This window comes from Anguilla anguilla, chromosome 7, assembly GCF_013347855.1.
Source record: "Anguilla anguilla isolate fAngAng1 chromosome 7, fAngAng1.pri, whole genome shotgun sequence".
Lineage (NCBI taxonomy): Eukaryota > Metazoa > Chordata > Actinopteri > Anguilliformes > Anguillidae > Anguilla > Anguilla anguilla.
The window spans coordinates 12,362,809-12,386,257 of NC_049207.1; the positions used below are offsets into that span (position 1 = coordinate 12,362,809).

The 23,449-nt window shown below is 47.5% G+C and overlaps 2 protein-coding genes across 3 annotated transcripts in view; one reads left to right on the forward strand and one right to left on the reverse strand.

Moving 5' to 3' along the window:
* Positions 1-9,192, reverse strand: part of orc5 (origin recognition complex, subunit 5) — a 38,609-nt gene extending 29,417 nt beyond the window's left edge. The window contains exons 1-7 of one of the 2 annotated variants that reach the window (XM_035427305.1): positions 9,062-9,192; positions 5,662-5,776; positions 5,252-5,344; positions 4,747-4,938; positions 3,818-3,892; positions 2,498-2,609; positions 513-643 (exon numbers count right to left, since the gene is read on the reverse strand). In XM_035427305.1, coding sequence (XP_035283196.1) covers positions 513-643; positions 2,498-2,609; positions 3,818-3,892; positions 4,747-4,938; positions 5,252-5,344; positions 5,662-5,772 — 714 coding nt within the window. In that variant the 5' untranslated portion in view covers positions 5,773-5,776; positions 9,062-9,192. Of the gene's footprint in view, positions 1-512; positions 644-2,497; positions 2,610-3,817; positions 3,893-4,746; positions 4,939-5,251; positions 5,345-5,661; positions 5,777-6,172; positions 6,263-9,061 lie in introns of those variants that run through there. The other variant, XM_035427304.1, reaches the window with a different exon arrangement.
* lhfpl3 (LHFPL tetraspan subfamily member 3) overlaps positions 7,633-23,449 on the forward strand; it is a 38,664-nt gene continuing 22,847 nt past the window's right edge. The window contains exon 1 of the mRNA XM_035427306.1: positions 7,633-9,481. Coding sequence (XP_035283197.1) covers positions 9,055-9,481 — 427 coding nt within the window. The 5' untranslated portion in view covers positions 7,633-9,054. The remainder of the gene's footprint in view (positions 9,482-23,449) is intronic.

Genomic DNA, 23,449 nt, shown 5'->3' on the forward strand with positions numbered 1-23,449 from the left:
GTATGGCTGTCTGGAGTCCTGACAAATCTTCTCAGCTTTCACAAGGGCTCTCAAAACTCTCTACACTAAGCTGAAGTCTGAAGCTTCCTTCCATCGATAAAATCCAGGAGGAAAAAAAAGCTTTGTACAGCCAGCTGAACCTCAACACAAGACGCATTCCAGTCAGAACAACACTAAGCTGCATGCAGGGCAAGAAAAGAACAGAATGTATTTCGATACACATTTGTATATACAGATATGTTTATGAAATATGTCCCATAGTTGTTTCTAGCTTTGTTAGTGGCCTGCTTAGTTCTGCCAGGTGGCTTTTCAGCTGGGACTAGTAGTATCAGCTGTCTGGCGTGTGAGTGCACGTGAGTGCGTGTGAGTGTGCGTGTGTGTGTGTGAGAGTGTGCGTGAGTGTGCATGAGTGTGTGTGAGTGTGCGTGAGCGTGTGAGAGAGTGTGTGTGAGTGTGCGTGAATGTGTGTGAGTGAGTGAGTGTGTTGTGTCCTTGGTCACTGCGATTCTGACCAGGTGTCTGAGCTCCCTCAGGTCTCGGCACACGGAGTAGAAGACGCCCAGCAGGATGTTGATGTAGGAGGAGTAGAGCTCAGGGGAGTACGATGGGTGAGTGTCCCGGGCCAGGATCTGCTGCAGCTCCGCTGAACCAGCAGACAGAGACAGAAGATCAGCAGAGAGGGAGACAGACACAGACAGCACTAATGTAATGTAATGAAATTAACACAGGTAGCTAGCTAGATCTCGTGTTCAACTTTTCATTCAAATGAAGGGTTTTTCTATTTAAATCTCACAACTCTACCAACAGCTGCGTAAATATTACGATCAATAAACAACACAATTATCAGATACCAAAAGATGATTCCCTGTGTTAATGTGACCAGTTATGGAAAAACAAAATTGATAACGACATTGTTTTATACTAATACAGTTGCCCTGATTTTCTCCAAAAAATCCAGGTCATAATAACATATAGAACAGCCTTCTGTAGTGTTTCATCAGACCGCTCAACATATTTTGGGAGATTTTAAACCATTATGCAGAATATTTAAAGATCTTTCAGATCCTTTTATTCTGAAAGATTCTGAGCAGAGGAAAGGTCAAAGACCCCCCCCCCCCCCCCACGCAATATATCCAATCTGATAAAAACATTGTAGGAAATGACTCAGTAGTGTTTATCCTTGCAAAGGGAGATAGTACAAAAAAAGTGCACACTGAAAACAGGGGTGCAAATAAATGACGCATGTATTTTTGGAAAATAAACATTACTTTTTAAAAAGATATTTTTCTCTGAGCAAATATATTCATAAGAAACTTCTCTTTTTCAACATACAATATAATAATAGATCTCTGCTCATCTCTACCAGAGTGAGAATAATTCTGGAGAGCTCTGTATCATGACATGCAGAGCTAGAGGCTCCTGTTTATTACCTGCTAGTTTTACAGACCTCCCCAGTGGCAAGAAAATGTTTTTTATGATGGCACAATACCACTCAGGCTGTATCTACATGTGCGTATCATATTTTCGGACAAAAGAACAGATTATCCTGTGGATAGTAACCTGTCAAAATTTTCAGGAAGAAAGACCTCCCAACGAGGTAGCGGAAAAACAGAAAGGCTGGATTCACCGTCACGATGGCAAGGTTCATCCCAGAACAGCACAGCGACGCCAGAGCATCAGAACGCCATTCACCCCAGAGCGCAAACGAGATACAAAAAAATATAAAATCCCAGCCACAAAATTATATTGTGTCATGTACAGCTGCAGTCAAAGCTGCCGCGGCAACAAGTTAACGGCGCCACGGCAACAAGTTAAAGTCGCCACGGCAACAGGTTAACGGCGCCCGTGCGCCGCGAGACGGAGACGGGGAAGGAGCGGGCCGAGGCTCCCTTCGCCAGGACTCGATAAGCCCGACTCGGCGATAAAGGCGTGCGCGTGCCGGAGAGGCTCCGAGCTGCGAGCGCTACGAGCCGCCGCCGCCGCCGCCGCCCCGCTACCCTCCGCTGCTTTAATGCCCCCCAATTACTCCCCTTTTACTGCCGAGCTTGCGCTTTACGACCTCGTCCGCTCCCGTTACTTCCGTCGTTTTTTTATTTGATCTGTATCTCGCGTTTATTTTTAATAGCGGCCTTTTATCTCCACGCCGCTCTGAAGCACAAGAGGCACTGCACATAAGTAATAAACGCGTCATTACTGTTATTATTATCATCACCGTCGCCATTAGTAAATGACCATTTTGGGTGAAGCCATTTCAGGGGTACAGCTAAAACAGAGGAGAGAATGACGCTGGCATGTTTTTGACATTGTTGCTACGTGAGGAGGACACCAACATGGTTCTTCGAGTGCTGACTGGGACAGGGCTGCAGCATGGGCATGGGGAGGTGGGGTCTGTGGCCTGAGTGGGGAGGTGGGTTTGTGTGGGGATGTGGGTTCTGTAGCCTGCGTGGGGAGGTGGGGTTTTGTGGCCTGTGTGGGGCAGTGGGTCCCTGGTCTTTACCTTTGCTGTAGTTGGGGAAGTGCAGCAGCAGTGGCTCAAAGCAGCCTGTGTTGGGCCGGAACTTGTCCCACACGATCTCGCTCAGCAGGATCACCGTTACGTTGTCTTCAACCTGTCAGAGAGAGTGGCTCAGACCCAAAGGCCCAAACTATACTGGACACAGAACTTTTCCCCTTCAGGCTTGGTGGAAAGGCTCTGTTCTTGCTTTTTGATTCCGAACTACCAAGGAACCTGTAAAAGCACCCCCCCCACCCACCCCTCCCCCTGCAAAACCACATGAGCCGCATGACTCCAGCGTGCCAGCGACGACGTGCGTCAATCACGACTATCAGAAATACATCACCGCAGGCGGAATTTCATTTGAGAGCCGCGTCGACCAAGGGGCGGAGCTTACAGTCTGGAACGGGCACTTCTGCCAAAAAAAATAATAAATCCGGGCCGCTCCCGGCGTGAGCGGACTTGCCCGCGCGGCGCTGAAGTGCGCGACTTCGGCGGAATTTCAATGCGGGAGAGAGCGCATTAAAAATACATCACTGGGGGCGCGGCGGGGAGCGGGGAGCGGGGAGCGGGGAGCGGGCTGGCGGGGAGCGGGGAGCGGGGAGCGGGGAGCGGGCTGGCGGGGAGCGGGGAGCGGGGAGCGGGGCGGGGAGCGGAGCGGGGAGCGGGGAGCGGGGAGCGGGGAGCGGGGAGCGGGGAGCGGGGAGCGGGCTGGCGGGGGAGCCGGCTGGCGGGAGAGCAGAATCGCACAGGCGGGTTTGTCAGGTCCCGGAGACGCTCCCTCAATACAGCGCATCATCCACCACGAACCCCCCCCCCCCCCCCCCCCCATCCACCCCCCCCATAAAAACAGACAACTCCGCCCGCTGTGCAACTGCCTGACACAGATTTCTACCAGAATAATAACGATGGAAGATGTGCACACATGCACACATGCAAGCACACACACACACACATAGCACATATTCTAAAAATAGAACTGATAATGATTGTCTTCTTATTTCCTACCCTTTCACAAGTCAGATATTAAAAGCACACAATACGGTAGCATGAAATGAAAACTTTGCAGGTTTCCGATATTTCAACTTGGTTCTGGACAATATACAGTAGACAGCACATTGTACTCTGTACTGAGCATTCAACACAGCGGATATCACCAGTCTCTTTTGGAATACCTCAGCGAATAATTATCACCTCTCACTATGCATGAGACATCACACCAACAGGTACTAATTGGAGAGTGAACAGATCCCAGAAGTCAGCCTTTGAGACTGGCCTGGGACCAGTGATCTCTGGGAAGGGAGGCTAAAGCCCGTCTCTCACCAGCTCCTGCAGCCGCAGAAACCCTGGCAGGAGGTTGGCATCCATGTCCCTCAGAAGCTCCGCTTTGTCCAGTATCTGCCAACACACGCGCGCACACACACACAGACGGACACACACACACACAGACGGACACACACACACACACACACACACACACACACACACACACACACACACACACACACACACACACACACACACACACACACGCAGGCGTGATTTAACTCCAAAGCAAGAATTTTGCACAATTACTCATAAAATAATAGAGTAAGCGTTGACACCCAGGCCAATACAGCCGCACATGAAAAAAACTGCTTTTTACTCCATGGCACTTAACTTTATATCCATTTCTGAGTGAGCGCACAACTGGGTTAAATGCCAGGTCAAGAAATCAGTGAGAGTGGTACTGTATACATTTAAAAACAGGAAGCTGTACAAGATAAGTGTCATCCAATTTAATACCAATCTGCAGAGGAAGCTGGCGGCAGGAAAGGCTTTCATGTTAAAAGGAATCGACTGAGAAAGGCGCTCATTTTAAGTCCAGACTGTTTAAGTAGATTTTCAACTCTGTAAATCACATTAATAAAAGTGAGCTCAAAAAATCAAGCGCTGTGCCGATATACAGCAAAGGGAAACTGGGAGTTTGCGATGACACCACCAGGTGGAGCCACAGAGCCCTGTGCTTCCAATCACTTTCTTGAATGACCCAATCAAAAGTTTCTGTTCTGCAAAGGAAATTACTGTGATTGGCACACTTGATAATGCTCTGATCTTAAACACTGCAGCTAGCTAAAAACATGTCATCATGGTCTTGGATGATCTCCATGCAGAATAAATGGTCTGCTTTGGTGAACGCTGGAGCAGTAGAGGGCTGGAGGCTAGTGGATGTAATGGCAAGGCCAACAGGACGGAGGTGGAGGGATACTCACAATGTACCGCGTTTGGGTGGCGGGAAACTGGACGCAAAGCTGCCTGTAGAGCCGGATGAAGTCGGAGAGAGAGGGCTTCCGGGGTAGGGCGTTCGAGGAGGAGTAGGCGGAGCCAAAGAAAGAGAGCAGCACCTGTTCAAAGAGAATCCCCGCAGACACACACTCCACACAGCTCACGACTGCATGGGGGAGCTACGGAGAGGAAGAAAAACAGGTTAACATTTTCCCCGAAAACTGCTAAGAAGAATCATCTGATTAAAAAAACCTTGCTATGGCTTTGGCCATACATGCTCTGATAATGTGGGTGAAGCAAAATTTTTCAGACTGTATAAACAAGTGACTTTTGTAGGAAGTACCAAGTTTTCTTATTAAAAAAGGTTTCAGACGATGTTTTGGCAATTACAAAGACCTGTTTGAATCCTGTGACACTGTATATTAATTCTGACCAATAACACAAATTATTAACAACGCCATGGTATGTGATACCCAAATGCACTTCTCTCACCTCCAGTTCTCTCAGTAGAGTTTGTATCACATAACTCTTCCCTGTTGCCCTGTGACCATAGATGAATATAGAAGGGTAGCAATATTGTTCCGGCTGTGGAAGGAGATGGGAGGCCAAAGAGAATTAATCTTACGGGTAGGGCACGTTCATATCAAATATCACCAGATTAGCAAGGCCTACATTTGCAGCATCAAAACTTTCGATGCAGATCGGCCATTTATTTCACCAAATAACCCTGATACCTATGCAGTACTTACTGTCTACACATCTTCATAGAGAAATAATTATTTTCTTCCATCTGAGCTAGGTAACCAATTAACATAATGCTGTTGCACCTGCTAATTAATGCAGGGACATAAGGCTACAAATATAACTGAGAGTGGAATAATGAGCGCTGTTGTTACCCTCACCTCTCCCATAAGCGCGAGCAGCGTGTTAAGTTGCGTCTCTCTGCAGGGTAGCTTCTCTATCAACAGACGCACCCGATCGTCAGCGTATCCCGGGTGAAGTGGGGCAGACATCCTCCTGTCCGCATACACACACGCGTTTAGTCAACCCCAAAGTGTAAATACAGCTATACAGCTAGCTAAAACGTACGCAACGCCCCAGTTATCAGAGTATCGCAAAAATGTGTTTGTGAAATATTGTCTTAAAGACCGCAAACGTCTTGGCTAACAAGTTAGCCAGCTAGCTAACGCGTATCGCTACAAAATAGTGTCTTAGCTCGCTTTAAATGTTGCTCCAGCGTAGCTACCAGCTTGCTAACTTAGTTGCACATGATAACTGATAATAACGTATCAGTTCGATACAGAGTTATACGTGTTAACCGGCTTAAGTTAAACTTTAGTATAAATTAAAAGACACGGAGATGCTAAGAACATTTATACTGTCATTATGCTAAATATGTGAAAAGTAATTCACCAGCATTCGCTAAGCACGGGAAGAACTAAAATTAAAAAAACTTCGCGCGCCGTGGAGAGGCGTCATAAGTCATTTCCTTTCACTTAACCAATCGCTGCGTTTCTCTGCCACGCTTTTTGCGCATCATTCTGGAAATTGTAGTCCATATCTTCTATCAGTATTTGACTTGACAGACGATTAGCTATAGGGCCTATTCAGTTTGTTCTTTATTTTTCTAGCAAAGAAAAAAACATTTGTCAAAATAAATTTCATAATATTAAATTTTCCTATGTTATATTATACACTTTAGATCCATTAATCATGCATTATTTGAATTACACCAAGTGTTCTTTAACTAGTAAAGTAAAAATTAAATAAAGAAATGTAGAACGTATAACTTTTTCTTCAGGTTCATATAAGATACAGTTTTAGATATTGTTTTATAGCACAGATGTGCTTTAAAAACATTCGTTTTTTGCTTCCCTTAGAATTAAGATTAAAAAGGTATACTGTGCAATAGCTCTCATTGTCCTTTAGTGTTTAGTTACAGCTATCCCATCACAGTGCATGGCAAAAAGCAATGTAGTCATATACTTACTGCCTGTCAGGATAAGTAATCCTTCAGAATACCTAGTAAAAACAGGCTTAACTTCAATTGAGAATGAGTACAGCACTTATTTTCAGTTCAAGATCAGGAGCAGTAGATTGCTCTTTAGGCTACTCCAAAACACACATCTGCCCCCTCAGAAATAATACCTTTAGTGGAGATTCCTTTTTTTGCACTTTAGGCAACAAACCTCCCAGATGTACCCTGGAAGTACAATAATATTCTACTTGGGTACTAATAAGTACCTTTAACTAGCGAAGAAGGTACAAATGAACTGTGTATTCCTGTCAAGGGGTACACTTTTATTTACCCGTACTGTACCATTCCAGTGGCACGCGTTTGTAACTTTATAGGGACGTTTTCATAGACCCACCTTTGTTTCAGCGAGTGTGCTTGTAGATCAGACTGCCTATCGGAGGCCAGAGGGTGATACAATATATCAGAACAAAGCGTTGGTAGTATGACTAGTCAAAGTGGACACTTTTATTTGCAATAATTAGGCTATTTGTGATCATATGATACTATTGATAATAATTATGGCATTCACTCTCAGATAAAAAAAGGTGTGAGAAAGTGCCTAGAAATGTACACATGTTTGTCACTGGGGTGGTAAACGACATGTCCATAAAATTGTACCCCTACCAGCAATACATAATTCATTTGTTCCTTTTTGCGTATAAAATGTACATATCAGAACCCAAGTAGAACAGTATTGCACTTTCAGGGCACATCTGGGAAATGTATTTTCCAAACAAAAAAAATGTACCTCCACTGTGCCTTTATTTCTAAGAGTGCTGAGCTTTCTAGCGCAGCAGTTAGACAAAAAGCCACCTGTCGCAAGAACTGATTCTTTTAAAGCTCGCGATTGACGTCACTCATGGCCAGCAGCTGCGATGTGCATGCGTGACACATATGCAAGAGCTCCTGTCCGCCTCTGAGTAGCCTGAACTCGTGCCACGACAAAAGGGAGAGGGAGGTTAGAGGTTTATTTGCTAGCCTGTTAGCCTACAACTCGGTCGTGAGATCAGTGCCCGAGCCGGGTCAGTTGGAGATGCGCGCGGGTGCCTGGTGCGTGCGTCGCTGCGGGACCGTCTGCCTGCGCTGAATTATCGCTGCGCCTTTATCGCTGTCACTTGACAGCACGACAGAACCTTTGTCCGACAGAGCGGTGGACCAATCTTGATATTGAGCGACGGCTTGATCAAGGAAAGCGGGCGAGAGTTACCAAGCAGGTTGCGCACCTCAAGCAAGCACAGACTCTACTTCACTTAACGTTAAAAACAGTGACCTTATAAACGACAGGGAGCTTTTTAATGAATCACAGCTCAGACTCGGTTGTTTTTTCTATCCTCCTTTCACTAAGCATGTGAAACCAGGATTAGCGAAGATGGATTGCAGCCTAATGCTCCTGGTGCTGCTATAATATAGGCTACACAACGCAGAGCAACTGTGGTGCAGAAGAACACAATACTAGTGCCTAAGGACAGTCGGTTTGCCTTGAACACAGGTGTTTCTGAAAATATGCAGACGCATAGCTAACAACCCGAGAGACGGACGAAGAAGTGAAGAAAATATCTGCACCACAAATACATGAACCGGCTGCTTTTCGTTTTTCTGCCTGCTTCATTTTTCCGGCATCACACTCAGTCGAAGGAAGCTGACGGTTGTTCGGAAAAAAATATCTCCGTGGCAACCACGAGTCTGCGTCTGATCTCGAGGTAGACATTAGATTTGACTCCTGTGACAATTTTATATTTTATTATTGCTGATATTATCCTAAAGGAAAAGCTATCCAATATTATTCTCTGACTGTTGCAGGATCTATTATGATTTTCGGAACATTGCATGAATGATAATGCAGTAGCCTATGACTTGATTCCCATCATTAATTATTTATGACCGTAAGTTTCCTTTCAGCCTTAATCTTGCACCCTGTGTGCTCAGTAACAGAGCCGCGGCGGGCGAGTACGAGTGTGTTAACGGTGACCCTGTCTGTCAGACCGTTAGACGTAGCTTGGCTAGCTACAGAAACACACCTAGCATATAAAGGGAGGGAACTGTTGGATTGATCATTTTTATGGGCAGCGAACAGGTAGAGTGCTCATTGTGTACAATCCAGACAGATGCTCCGAGTAGTTTAGCTGGCAATGAGTAATTCACACTGACCGTTCGACAGGTGGACCAAGGAAAGACTGTGCGTAAAACGCGTCCTGTAGCTGAAGGTTTGTTGACGTTTGTCACACATAACAAACCTGGTGTCATTTTCGGACAAATATAAATATTTAAAAACTGAATTATGGTACCTGGGACTCCTGCAGCCATGCTGCCAGCGTCGGAAGCTGCTAAGATTTACCAGACTAACTATGTCCGGAACTCCCGGGCCATCGGTGTTCTGTGGGCCATTTTCACTATCCTCTTCGCTATCGTCAATGTGGTGTGCTTCATCCAGCCGTACTGGATCGGGGACGGCGTTGACACGCCGCAGGCAGGGTACTTCGGCCTCTTCCACTACTGCATCGGCAACGGGCTGTCTCGGGAGCTGAAGTGTCAAGGCAGCTTCACGGAGTTCAGTTCCATCCCCTCTGGCGCCTTCAAGGCCGCATCCTTCTTCATCGGCATGTCAATGGTCCTGGTCATCACCTGCATCGTCTGCTTCGCGCTCTTCTTCTTCTGTAGCACGGCCACCGTCTACAAGATCTGCGGCTGGATGCAGCTAGCCTCTGGTGAGTGGCCATTGATTGATGTTTTGTTGTTGTTCTTGATTTCGCTGCTGCTGCAGTAGCAGATTTGCTTATCATAGGGCGTTGTTGCATTAATGTGTTTAATTAATGTAATAAACTAAGAGAGTGTATCTACTACTGTTCCTCTGGTGGCAAGTACCTTAGTGAACACAATATGTCATACTTTCTAATTCAAGGGCTGAAATGTATATCTGTGAGGGAAGTTTTCGATTTGTAGATTTGGGCTATATCACATCAGGAACTAAAAAACGGTCAATGTAAATAATAGGAAGCAAACACGTTTTTTTAGTTCATGATGTTTTTTCAGTTCAATACTGTGTACTAATTTAGTTGGACGGTGAATACGGTTTCTCTGTTGTAACTTGGACAAGCCAACAAATTCTGTCCTGTACATATAAAGAATATTAATGAGAAACAAGCATGATTGTCCTTACTGCTGCAGACCGTATAGTGGAATATTTTTTGTGCATTATGCAAATTTAAATTGTCATATGGTTAAGTCTTCCTAAAATGACCAGCTGAAGTTCTGTCCTGTGTGGAGTGTGCTTTTTAGTTTCTGCAGTTAATATGTCAGCAAAGTTTCACTGACCTGGCCGAAACACCTAAATCCACCTCTTATCGTAGAACTCCAAATTGTGTTTGAAGGATTTTCTTCCATGCTGGATATGCTTCATTTTAACACCGGTGACCTTGTTTTGCCACTAAATGGCAAAAAGGTCAGCAAAGCACTCATTGCCACAAGACTGTGTATGCCCTGTTTTTGGTTAGAGCTAAATGCTTTGCCCTAACAGAAACAAGGCATTGTACCAAGGCAAGCAGTAGACCACAAACAATAAGTCTCTGCCTGATTGCTTTGTCCTGCTTTTTAATTACAAGCTTGCAGAGCCTGTCATCAGCAAGCAGCCAAGAAAAAGTGAATATTTTAATTTGGAAGGAGAGAATGTTTGCATGTGAGAATGTTACAGGTCACGCAAGTGTGCGCATTGTTTGCGTGGTCCGCAATATTTCTGATTGGAATTTAGGCTCCTGCAGTGGAACATTTTGGACTTGGACTTGGATGTGTCATTTCCACCCTAACTGTGTCCACCGAACATAATGTACTGCAATTTATATTTATGAATGATTCCCAAGTTCCCTTAGGCAGTTTAATGGGTTTTCAACGAAGGATCGAAGAAGAGAGAACTCATTTAACTTTTATAGCTTCATATAAGTTTCAGCTTAATTGGTTATAGTGTACACACACACACACACACATACAAACACACACACACACACCTATCTATACACACAAACACACGTTTCTTTTCCTTTCCATCTATATGTCTGTATCGGGTCGGTTAGAAGGGCTTAATTATTTAATTAGCCAATCATTTACATGATCTGATATTTTGGCCAAATTCCCTAGCAGGTCAGGAATGGATGAATGACAGCTAAAGACTTTTATTGTGCCCCTTTATGAAACATTGTGCTGTGATCTAATCTACAAATGAACCACTGTTAATGGATGCATATTATCTATGTCAGCCAGGGTAACTGGTGGAAGCAGGAACCAGCACACACACGACAGCGGGCCTCCTGAAACTTTCCATCTTTAATCTAAATCTATACATTAGTTTTCATATTATATTTACATTAATATCCAGATCGATCTATATTTGAATATACTTATCTGCATGTACTTGTGTGTGAATGTGTAATTTAAAGCGGTGCATTTTGAGTGATGTGTAAGAGGCTGTGAAAGAAGGACAGCAGGCAAGAGTGACTGTTAAGATGATGGAGCTGGTTTATAATTTTAGACTTTTATATTCGTTTTTTTATAATGAGTCCATGTCAGCTGTGAGTCTTCAGTCAGGATCTGTTGAGTGTGTGCTTCAGCACTGGGGGATCTCACAAGGCCACAGGAGGTCCATGTCCCTGCAGACGACCTGCGACTGGACATCCGTCAATCAGGGGTCCACTCCCGCAAGCCCTAAAAACCAGACCCACACGTTGTACACTTCCCCCCTAGACACTGAACCACTCCCAAAGACTGTTTTTGAAGGTGCCAGTTCTGTTTGTGGATGGGGAGAAAGGCTGGGGTTCAAACAATACAAACAAAACAAAAAAACAAAGGGGTTGTTTTGAAGAAATCCAATTGCGCTTCATCTTGGACTGAATTAAGACCGTGAGCCCATCTCGCGCTGGAGAGTTTGTGCCTCTAACTTTTTTTACGAGATGGAAACTGGAGCGAATAGGCAGGTTCTCGGAATGGAGATAGCAGACTATCAGCAGGAGCAGGGCGGGGGGGGGGGGGGGGGGGGGGGGGGGGGGGGGGGGTACAGCAGTTACGCCTTATTCCCCACAATCAACATCCTTGATGCTGCTCTCAAGGTTAAGTAAGCTGAGTGAGTCAGGGAGCTTTTCAATCAAACCACAATGGCACAACATGCTTAAACTTGGCTGACACATTCAAATTGGCAAGTGATACATTTTTATTATTCGTGAACATCATCGGCAGTTTAGCGCTCGCCGTAGGATCCCAGTGGGGCGCGGCTGGAGATGCCCCCCCTATGCCGAGCGGTACTGAGGGCTCAATGCTCCTAGGGCTGTGTTGTGAGACGCAGTCAACACTGGTAATGACAATGGGCTCCCTCGACGCATGGGCGCTCGAAGCAGCTCATCTCCTATTGATCCAGAGACATCATTACACGCATGGCTCCTTCAAACCACACCGAGTCAGCGTTCGCTGCACTAGTTTCTTGGGCTCGCTCCAAGCATCTCCCATTGGCTCTTCTTCTGTGGTTGTTAACACCTGCTTTGCCCCCTCCTGTCCTCCCTCTCTGCCTGTCTGTTTCCTCCTCCGTCTTCCAGTGATCCTTCAATGGAGACCAGTGTTTGTGGCGTTTGTTTCTGTTGTTCTTCTGACTCAGCAGAACCACTGCCTGTCAGAATGAGTCCGGGGGATGTCCATGCTGACAGACTAGATGTTATCATAAGCAAGGCAGTCAGACCTTTTGTATTAATTGCCATGAATTGTATTAATTCCAGCGTCCACAGTAACTGAGGCCGATAAGAAAGCGAGGGACTCAGGATGGTTATGGGCACGCCCTGCTCTTAGAGTTTACACTAGGGTCAGCGTCCAGCCCCTGCCCCAAATCACCAGGCTAGGCTATACCTCCTTGCTAAGGCCTTAATTGTTTTGACAGGAAGACGTCAGGACCCCTCACATGAGGCTTGAGCCAGTTTGTAGAGCCACTGAGATCCTGTGTAAGCTCATAACCTGGTTATTGAGCAGAGCCAGGAAAAGCAGCTTCCCAGCGGGTGACCAGTGGACACGTTCAAGCTCCGTGGTCAGAATGTGTGGCTTTGTCCCGAACGGTGAGAATTCCAGCCAGGTCACTTCCTAGAGTCGAATAATGCCTGTTGGTGCCTGCTGTCTCTCAGCTTTTACACTTACAGTACAGAGTGGATTGTGAGTCCAGTATGAGGAGGATGTGGTTGCACATCAGACGCTTTGCCCCACAGATATCAGGATAGGCACTGAGGTCGGTGGTGCTGCCCAGCCATCGCTCGGCCAATTTGTCCCGGGCTGCCAGAACTTCTGAAAGAAGAGGAGCTGTTTCTGAGCCTCGAACCCTGTAGTTTTTACGAGATCTGGCAACTTTGAGGAATCGTAGGTCAGCCCACCCCGGCTGTCAGCCTGCACACATCTTACAGGCACTTTCTGTTTAAAGCAGCAGCGAAGGCCTGCATGTTTCATGAGAGGATAAAACCTCCAGGATGCGTCTGAGGAGCTTTCAAAATGTCTGCTTCTGTTTTTCAGCAAGAAAAAAAAAAAAAAAAAAAGTGTTGCTTAATTTAATGACGCCTGCAAGACAAGATTACGTCCCTTTTTCATAAGAAAGGACACCTCTGGCTGGCTCTGAGTGTTTCGTACTTGGTGTACTTGGTCTTTGTTTAATAAGCAGCTCGTGAGAAAAGCAGGACTTGCAGGACTTTGTGTTACAGGGAGGTGAGCGCGGCTGTACCTCCCCCAGGGTAATCTCATTTCACTTAATCACAAGGAGTTATTAGAGTAACAACCAGAGGTGAATACAGAGCCCGGTTCCATCTTTGTCCCTCTGCCTTTCGTCCTCTTTATCCATATTTTTCTTTTCCTCAGTCTTCCGTTCACTTCACTGCAATTGCTCCTCTTTCTCTCACTTTCTTCTTTCTCTCCTTCTCTGTTTATTGCTCTTTTTGTAGTTTTGTTTGTAGGTTTTCCTACCTTGAACCCTCCAAATTTTATGGAGTCTTTTGAAAAATCATTTTTAAAGAGTCTCTCACTGTCTCTTTCCATTCCTCGTTCCCTCTCTTTCGCCATCTGTTTCTCCCCTCCTCTCTCCGTCTCCCTCTCCCTTTCTCTGCCGTGTGGATGTGCTGAACTGGGCCACTCCAGCAGCAGCAGGAGTCTGACGTGCAGCTGGGCCCTTTCCCCCCCGAAGCCATCTGAACATGGCCTCTCACCGGCTCAGTCCGCCTCACAACCCCGCGCTAATTACCTCAGAAATGCGAAACAAAGCCGTCCGCGGCCTTGGAGACATGCAGACCATAAGGTCAACGATAATTATTCTTGCTCTTTTTTGTTTCCTCTTTAAAAAAAACCCAGGTTTTTCACTGTGTTCCTGTTTGTTTTGTTTTGCTTTACATGTTTTTTTTTTCCCCTACGAGGTGGCTCTGGTCTGGTCTGGCTACAACCAAGCAGAGTTTAGCCGCTGCCATCTTGGAAGAAGATCAGAACCATAAATCTAACACCACAGATATTTATCTGTGAATAAACAAGTAGGAAGTCAACATCACCCTTTTATTTAATAAGAAATAAGCCAGGACAGAAATATCTCTCTATTCAGGCAGTACTGTAGTGTAGTGTTCAGTATAGTTGCATTCGTTGCCCTCCTGGGCAGGGAGGATACCGTTCGAAGGTACAGGAGAGATGTTGGCCTGGTGGCCAGTTGCTTATGGATCTAGGAGTCTAATTCTGCCCTTTGTTCTACCAAGATCACCTATGCGCTGCCTGTGATTCCCAGCTGTTCTGGCAGGCTGGTTTACTCCCCAAAAGACATGCTTTGGGCCGAGCATGCCTGGGGTGCGTGTGTGTGTGTGTGTGTGTGTGTGTGTGTGTGTGTGTGTGTGTGCATGTGTGTGTGTGTGCATGCATGCATCCATGAGAGGATATCATGTGTATACATGTGCTCATGCATATCTGTATGTGTGTCTGTCTGTGTACACGTGTGCACGTGTGTGCCTGCACATGGGTATGTGTGTGTGTGTGTGTGTGTGTGTGCGTGCATCTATGTGAGTACATATGCGTGTGCATGTGCCCTTGTGTGTCTGTCTGTCTGTGCATGCGTATGCATGTGTGTGCCTTCGCGTGTGTGTGTGTGTGCATCCATGTGAGTACATATGGGTGTACATGTGCCTGTGCATATCTGTGTGTGTGTGTGTGTGTGCTTTTTTTGCAATATGTACTGTAATGTTTCCATCACAGAATCAAAGTGTACGTTTCACTGGAAAAAGGCGTATTTAAGTTATGCTTGTGTGATTGCATCAGTTTTCGCAAACGTGTCTGAGATGGATGTGGAGCGTCTGGAGAGGTTCTGATGCACATGTGCTGCTTACAGAATCACACTCCCTCAAAATGGAGGCAGGCAGAATTGGGAGACACTGCCATCACATGGAGGCCTGCTGCTTGTGAGAGACAGAGAGGGGGGGAGGAGGGGAACGAAAGGAGGGGAGAGAGAGAGAGAGACGTGAGGAGGAGGGAGGACAAGAAAAGGAGGGAGACGCCAGGGAACGGGGGGAGCATGGGGAGAGAGAAGCGACAGGGAGGGAAAAGATAAGGGCAGGGGAAAAGGGAGATTGAGAAGGGGGAGCGAGGAGAAGAAAAGGAAGAAAATGAATACAAAGATGCCGGAGAGAAAGAAAAACAGACAAGTGTGAATGCAGGGTACAGAGAGAGTGGTTTTTAAGAAAAGGACGGGTAGAAATTAATGAAAGACAAGGTGAAGATTATTCACTAACTGGAAGATACGAAGAGTTTTTGGGAATTATTTTTTTTTTGTGCATGCTCACTGCTGGTGTTTTTTTGCAGAAAGGTGCTGTGTATGGTGCAGTGGCTCTCTGTGCTGATACCCGACCCTCCCCTGTGAGCTGCTGCAGGGCCATGGCAGTGCATTTCCTGGAGCTCTCCCCTTTTATAACAGCCTGTCCCATGGGCCCGCGCCTCCACAGATCGCCCATATAACGCTCGGCCTGCTGCAGACAGTCTTCAGTGGAGCTAATAAACACATTAAAATGCTTTTATCTCATTGGTGGGACATCCAGATGGATCCGGACAGGGTGGGGGGGGGCGGGGGGTGAGAGGGCCCTGGTGTAAGTAGACCCAGACAGGAAGTTCTCTGACAGCGGATCCATTAGCATTGCCGAGAAACAGCTTTGGGGGTGGGGGGTGGGGGGGTTTACCAAATGGGTACGGGGGGGAGTGAGGAGGAAGTGAGGGAGCCGGGGGCTGGGACAGTTGTGAATGGGGGATACACAGAGAGCCAGGCTCACCGTGGCCCTCTGCTCACAGGCAGGTCTGCAGAGCCCATCTGAGTCTCCCACGCTACGGAGTCTCCCCGGAGCTGGGGTCAGCGAAAAAAACCGCCCACCGAGCTCCCTCTCTCCCGTCCGCCGAGCGCGCTCTCTGTCCCAGTCGTCCTCCGCTCTCTGATGTGTTACAGGAGCAGCGCGGGAATGAAAAATCACAGCCAACTTCCAGAGCTTATTGGAAAACTTGTAAGGTCCTCTCCCTGCCGGGTGGTGAGTTTAAGGGCGAGAACAGCGCTAGCATTGTGCCCTGAGTGGGCTGAGAAACACTGGCCATGTTCAGTCTTCAGTTAAGTACATGTTATTTTAAACATCAAAACACATAGTACTCGCAAGAAGAAAAATGCACAGAACGTAATCTTCGACATGATGTTGATGGCATGGATTTATCTCCAAGCGTAAATACATGGGAGTTTGAGAACACAGAGGAATTACTGGAGGTCCTTAAATGGCAACAATCAGTCAGAAACAAATGACTACGCAGCTTCTGTGTGGCAGTGAAGAAGATCTGTGTGCTCTCGGGGAACTCATAAACCAGGAGTGATTAATAGTGGAGTTGCTTTATGAAACACGTGCACACACACACACACATGCATGTGCACGCTCACACCAGCTCACTTTGCATGCCTGCCTCCCACAAGAAATACTCACAAGCCCCAGCGTAGTCGCTCTAGTGGAATTGCGGTTGGCCTGAATTTGAGCTGCAGTGCAGCGGTGGGTTTATAGGAAGCTCCAGATCTCAATCTGGCAACCTGGGCTTCCCTCAGCATACAGCTATGGCCCCTGATGGCTAAGAAGAACATGCACTCAGGTGTCATAAAGATCGGACAGAAGTGACTGCCGAATTTTATGGAAGGCGGCAACAGCCTAAGCCAGCAATCACGGGTGCAGCTGGCAGATTGTGTGGTGAGCTGGGGGCGAGGCAGGAGGGTAGTCTGGGGTCTGATCATGACATGGAACAAATCAGTCTCCTAAAACGGCATCTGTCTCTCCCATCGAGCGTATTTTGTCATCTGTCTCTCCCATCAGGGTCGAACGTATTTCCCGTTTGAAGCAAGACCTGCCTTAGCGATGTGAAGTCTGGGTGTAAATATCAGGGCAGGCTGTGTTCCTCTCCAAAAGCTCCAAAGTCCACTTTTGATTTCAGTCTTTCTTTCAGTCTACTTAAATAGCCCGAACGAGGCTAAGAGGTTGAAAGAGGGAGGAATGAATCGGTTAAGAGGGCTCCAGAATGTCAGCTTTTCTCATTTCATCTGGAATCGAAAATGGCAGAGTTCAGTTTTTAATTGCGCTAATAATTTCCCCGATGGGGAGCGGCTCTTCTCTCCCTCTGTTAACTTCCCGTTTCTGAAAGAGCTCGACCTTTCGGCTGACCTCAGGTAGTGGCGTAGGTCTGCTGAAGTCTCATTAGTGTTTCATGGTGCTTGTGCGACTGGCCCGCAGGTTCAGTGGGGAAGCTTGTGAGCGGAAATGAAGAAAGAAGAGACTCCAGGTCTTGGCTGAAGAAGGCAGGCATCATAACTGTGGGTCTACAGAGTAAGAAGAAACCTGATTGGACGTGGCTGACTGGGCCCATTTTGGCTCAAAGCCCCTGACTCTTTCCTGGAAGGCCTGCAGAAGATTCCCTGTTGGCCGGTTTAATGGAGATGCGGTGTGGTGTTGGGAGCCTGTGTGCAGCCCTGACGAGGCTTTAGTGTTTTTCCGAGCAAGGCGTGAGAAATGTAAACCTCCTGGAGCTGTGACTGAGGCGTGTCACGGTGCGACGGCTCTCTCTCCCAGCCCAGCGCACACGGGAAGGGAGATAGCACCGAGCCGTGCGTCTGCTGTGTGTGCGTACGCGTGCGAGCCTGCGTGTCTGTGTGTCTGCTGTGTGTGTGTGCATACGCGTGCGAGTCTGCGTGTCTGTGTGTGTGTGTGTGTGTGTGTGTGCGTACGCGTGTGAGTCTGCATGTCTGTGTGTGTGTGTTTGTACGCGTGCCAGTCTGCGTGTCTGCTGTGTGTGCGTACGCGTGCGAGCCTGCGTGTCTGTGTGTCTGCGTGTGTGTGTACGTGTGTGAGTCTATGTGTCTGCGTGTCTGTGTGTGTGTACGTACGTGTGTGAGTCTGTGTGTCTGCGTGTCTGTGTGTGTGTGCGTACGCGTGTGAGTCTGTGTGTCTGCGTGTCTGTGTGTGTGTGCGTACGCTTGCGAGTCTGTGTGTCTGTGTGTGTGTGTGCGTGTACGCGTGCGAGTCTGCGTGTGTGTGTGTGTGTGCGTACGCGTGCGAGTCTGCATGTCTGTGTGTGTGTGTGTGTGTACGCGTGCGAGCCTGCGTGTCTGTGAGTCTGCGTGTCTGTGTGTGTGTGCGTGCGCTTGCGAGTCTGCGTGTCTGTGTGTCTGCGTGTGTCTGTGTGTGTGTGTACGCGTGCGAGTCTGCGTGTCTGCGTGTCTGCGTGTGTGTAAGGTGGTGTCTGTTATTGGGTGCCGCGCACACCGCTGATGTGTTTACAGTGTGTGAGTGATAAACAGGCCGCTGATTTAGAGCCCTTCCCCTGCTGTAAAACCGCGGCTCAGCCTCTCCTCTCTCGTGTCCGCGCTTCCCCAGGGACCGTCAATAAATAACTTCCCTCTGCCTCCACACGCAAGGGATCGGCGTCATGTTCCCCAAGAAGAGACAGATGATCGCGCTTCAGCAGTGACCAGGAGTGAATACAGAGTCCATCTCTCTCTGTCTCTCCCTCTCTAAAACTGTCTCTCTCTTTGTGCCTCTGTATTGTTCAGCCTGTTCTGCTGACTTCATCACACTTTATGAAACCGACTCCACTCGAAGTTGCGTCGGTTCCCCACAGCGGGAGAGAGCCCATCAGTGTGGGATGAGCTATCCCCTGAAGTTGGCCATTATTAACACTCAGGGGTTTTTTCTTTTTTTTTTCTCAGTGATGTATTGGATTGTTCAGTAACGGTGCTCCGCGGTGTCGGTCTGCCCAGGAGTACGGCGGTCTGCGGAGAAGAGAAGAAAAAAAGTAGCGCTACGCCGTTCGGTCACTTTCCCGAAAAAAGGACCAGCCCGTCTGTCACGAGTAACCTGGGGCGCCCGCCTCGCGGTGACGGCGAACAAGACGCCGGCGGCAGGTGCGACGGCGCCGATCGATGCTAGCGGCGCGGCCGGAGCTTCCACCGCGGAGAAACTCCGCCCCCCCCTGCGCTTTCCACGGCTTGTTAAGAATCGATTACCCGGGCTGCAGTAGCAGTGTCATTAGAGAGATGGCGGCGGCGCACGCTAACTGGCTCCTGATTGCAGCCGCGCCGCCCGCTAGCTTTCCTTTCAGCGAATAGGGACCCGCAAGGGTCGCGACCCCGAAGAGGCTGCTTGTGACACCTGAGCAGGCCTCAGTGCCTGCAGTCTGATGGCTTGTGGTTTCACGCCTAGTTCTAAATTAAAAAATGGCAGAACATTGAGGTGATTGTTTGAAAATGTAAATTTTGTTTTGTTGGGGTTTAGTTAGCTGGTAGCCTGCCATTTAATGTTGTGGTTTAGTGTCCATTTTAGTTTGTTCGTTGAATGATTTGGACTTCATGTGCCCAATCATTTTGTTAACATGTAATCGTTAGCTATTTGTGTGTGTTAATTTTATTCAGACCTTTGGACCTGAGACAACAAAGGAAACTTCAGTAATGCTAATTACCTTAACATTTAGTCCTGAGTAAGCATTTCTATTCCTGACTTCAGATTTTTAAGTGAAAGAGCAAATTAAGACCTTGGAGCTGAATTCTGAAAACCATTGATCGGAGCTGATTTTATCACATCTTCATTGTGTTGCACTTTTAACCTGTTAATTTAGCATTTTATTGTTCCCGTGTAAATAAATTAGCCTTTGGAAATGAATGAAAGCTTTTAGACCTTTCACACTTTATTCAGGAGGCCTGGAACACGGAACAGTCTGGAGCATATGTGTTGCCTCGCTCAAATCGCAAAATATTAATGTGGCCGGTGTGAGTGTAGGAGAGCAGTTTAAAAATAACTGCCAAAAAAAAAGAGTATCTTATTCTCTCTGGACATGTCCTCAAACGGAGCGCAAAAACCGGCTGGGGTGAACTCTGACACCCTGTTAATCAAATTAACTCAGGGCGCAAAGCTGCCCACTGCAAGCTGATTCAGAGCTACCGCGGCAAGCACACCGTTCAACTTGCTAAGTCACTAGAGTCCCTCCCCCACCAAACCCTCTGCCGACCCCCACCCAATCGCTCTCCACCCCCCACCCCCCACCCCCCATCCCAGCCGTGCCGTTTTAAACCGACCGCTGAAGGAACACATACTTCACAGCCTCTTTAATTAAGAAGCACAGCCAGTAGAGTTCAATTTAATTAGGGCCAGGAGGCAGAGGGGGAAAGTCCCCCATGCAGTTCCCATTCCTGCTGACTGGAGAGAGAGGAGTGGGGAACCTGGGGGGGGGGGGGGGGGGGCTACTGTGAAAAGTGCACACACCTGCCCTACGCGCTGGGACCTGCGGGGGCTGACCTGGGGACGCTGACCAGGGGGCCTGCTGCTCTCACACAGGACTGTGAGCTGAGGAGCCAAATCAACAGTCATAACGGCAGGTGAAAGGGTAGAATAGGCACTCCCGAAAATATAGGGGGCTGTACCGTCTGCCTTTTCCCAGGGTCACAGTTCAGTTTCCCTCACCAGCACCCTTGAGCCCAGACAGACTGGCTTTTTGGTTCCGAATCTCTCCCTTTTTTCCCTCCCGAATTAACTGGTCTTTTTGGCTGTGTTGTTTGTCCGAGTCCTTGAGATGACATACGGAGATAGAAAAACCGCTGCACTCTTCTGGCTCCAGAATAATAACGACTTCAGATATATGTGTGCAATACGGAGTACAATAATCCTCCAGACTTCAGACCAAATGAAGCTGAGTCAGGGGAATAACGTTAGCCCCGCTGGCGTGACTTGAGCCTCTTTCTGTTGCCCTCCTGCCCTCCCCCCCCCCCCCCCCCCCCCACCTCCGTCAGGAGTTAATGTGGATTTAGGAGATTAATCTGTATGCCTAAATGCGCCCGGGTAAATCGTTGGGTCCGGAATTTTCCGCCGAAACCTTGCCCGTGCTCCAGAGCCCGGGCCGAACGTGCAGAGTATGGATTTCTCATCCGAGCTAATCTCTGGCATCGGCGCGCTGGAGCGGAGGAGACAGACGTGATTTATTCCCCTCTCGGAGGGAAGGGGAGTGGGCAAGGACACCGTGACCCATTAAAACACCGGCCGCGGCAGCAGCGGCATTGCAGCGCGTTGGTGCGTGTGCCTGACCGTCAGTGTTTGCGTGCGATTGCGCACACGCGTTTGTGTGTGTGTGTGTGTGTGTGTGTGTTTGTGTGTGTGCGTGTGTTCACCTGTATAATGGCCTACGTATGCTTTCTTTTTATGTTTTTGGAGTCTGCGTAGGTCTCATTCAAAATTCAGCCACGTCTCCTGTCAGAAGTTATGTATAAAAGATCACATGCCCTGCTCACTGGCTAGCTTCTGAGCGTTCACATGTTTTCCCCTTCGTACCCTGCCCTTCCTTCCTCTCTCCTTCAGAATGTATTTGCATGTTATTCCTCTGCTTGCATGTGGGGGTATTCATGGCCTGGCCCCAGCCTGCCGATGATGATCACACTGTAGCGTACACCCCAGCATGCTACCGCAGGCCCAAACTTGCACCCTCTGTACCGCGGACACAAGGGATGGAGTGAATTCCTCCGAAATGTATCGTAAATTAGAATTACAAGGTTGGAATTGGAAGCAGTTGAATTCAAAGCTTTTAATTAATCTGAATTTAATTGGATGCAATTGGGATTTAATTGCTGGAACTGGGCTCTTGAAATGACCTTGAAAATGACTGTTTTGTTTATCAGTGGTGGCACAGTAATTTTTCTTATTCTTATTTTCCTTCATGGCAGTGCAATGGTAATTTTAAAATGACATAACCCATGAACAGTGTTACATATAGACTAAAACAAAGTTTGCTGTAGAATGTTTGATCACAACAAATAGCATTGGGACTAATTGATTAAATAATGGCTAACAATTCAGATGATTGCATGGATTTAGAAATGTCTTAGAATTAAGAAGATTGAGTTGAAGGAATTAAGTGAATTGAACTGTTGTGTAGAGAATAATGAATTGGAATTGCTGTTTAATTTACTTAAAATTTAAATAGAAAGGGACTGAACCAAAACAGAATTTAGAGACTTCTAGATCTAGAGTAGGATGAATGATGGAATTGAAATGGAGGGGGAACTGAATTGGAATTGAATTAGTGGAACTAACCTGCTGTCAGCCTTCCCTGGTACCTGTTAACCTTAACCTTACACTCAGCAGGTTCTATTTCTGTGGGGCTCTTTGCCAAGGTCAGTCAGATGGTCCACAGACTTCGGTCTGAGAAGCTCCCGGATGGCGCTGTTCTGGTGCAAGTATGCGTCTCACGGTCGGGTAGTGAATCTGGACTGCGTCAGTGCTGATTGGTCAGCAGTCCACGCGTGTCACAGTCAAGTACTGAATCAGTGCTGATTGGTCAGCGGTCCCACGGGGGTGTGTTCAATCGGCACGAGAGTCGCCCAGGGATGGGAGTGTTTAAGTCGGGCCAGGACAGCGTCTCACTGGGGGGTCTGGGACAGTTAAGCTGCACTGGGGTGTCTTCCTCTGACTCATGTCGGTGTGAGCGAGACTTGCAAACTGCGCTGTGATAAGAACTGCCTGCTGGCATCACATGCTTGGGTGGAGAGCGCATGCTTATCTGAGAGAGAGATTGTGATGAGCTTTGCAGCATGACCATAATTGGGCATCCCAAACAAGGGAGAAAAAGGATAAGAAGCGTTATAAAATCTTTTGGGCTGCATTGGACTTTTTTGGCTTCTTTGTTGCCTAGAGGTGCTGCAGAGACAAAATACACTATATAGGCTAAATCTTTGTTTGTTGTATGTTATTGTTCAGCTACAAGCCGGAGAAAAATAAAGGCCTTTATAAAGACACTGGCTCATGCTGTCTTTGTGCCAAAGGTCTTGCAGAGACTAAGCTCCTCTTTTTTTTCTGTGAGTTTGACATCTGTACCTGAAACAAAGCGCAAACTGTTAAAATATTCAAATAATCCATTCCAAGAGTTACAGCCCTTCTTTTCCTTTTTCTCTCTCTTGAAGTTTGCCGCCGGGGGATGTGCTCTTCTGCTTTTTTTGCTAACTCTGTTTTTAAAGTTTCTTGAGAGGCCCTTTCTTAAATTGAGAATGCCCTCGCCTGACCCCCCAGTGAGGGGGATTCATCACTTCTGGGGGCCCCCCCGGAGCCAGCAGATGCAGCCAATGACTGAACATGAGAGTCTCCCACTCTGGCTCCGAC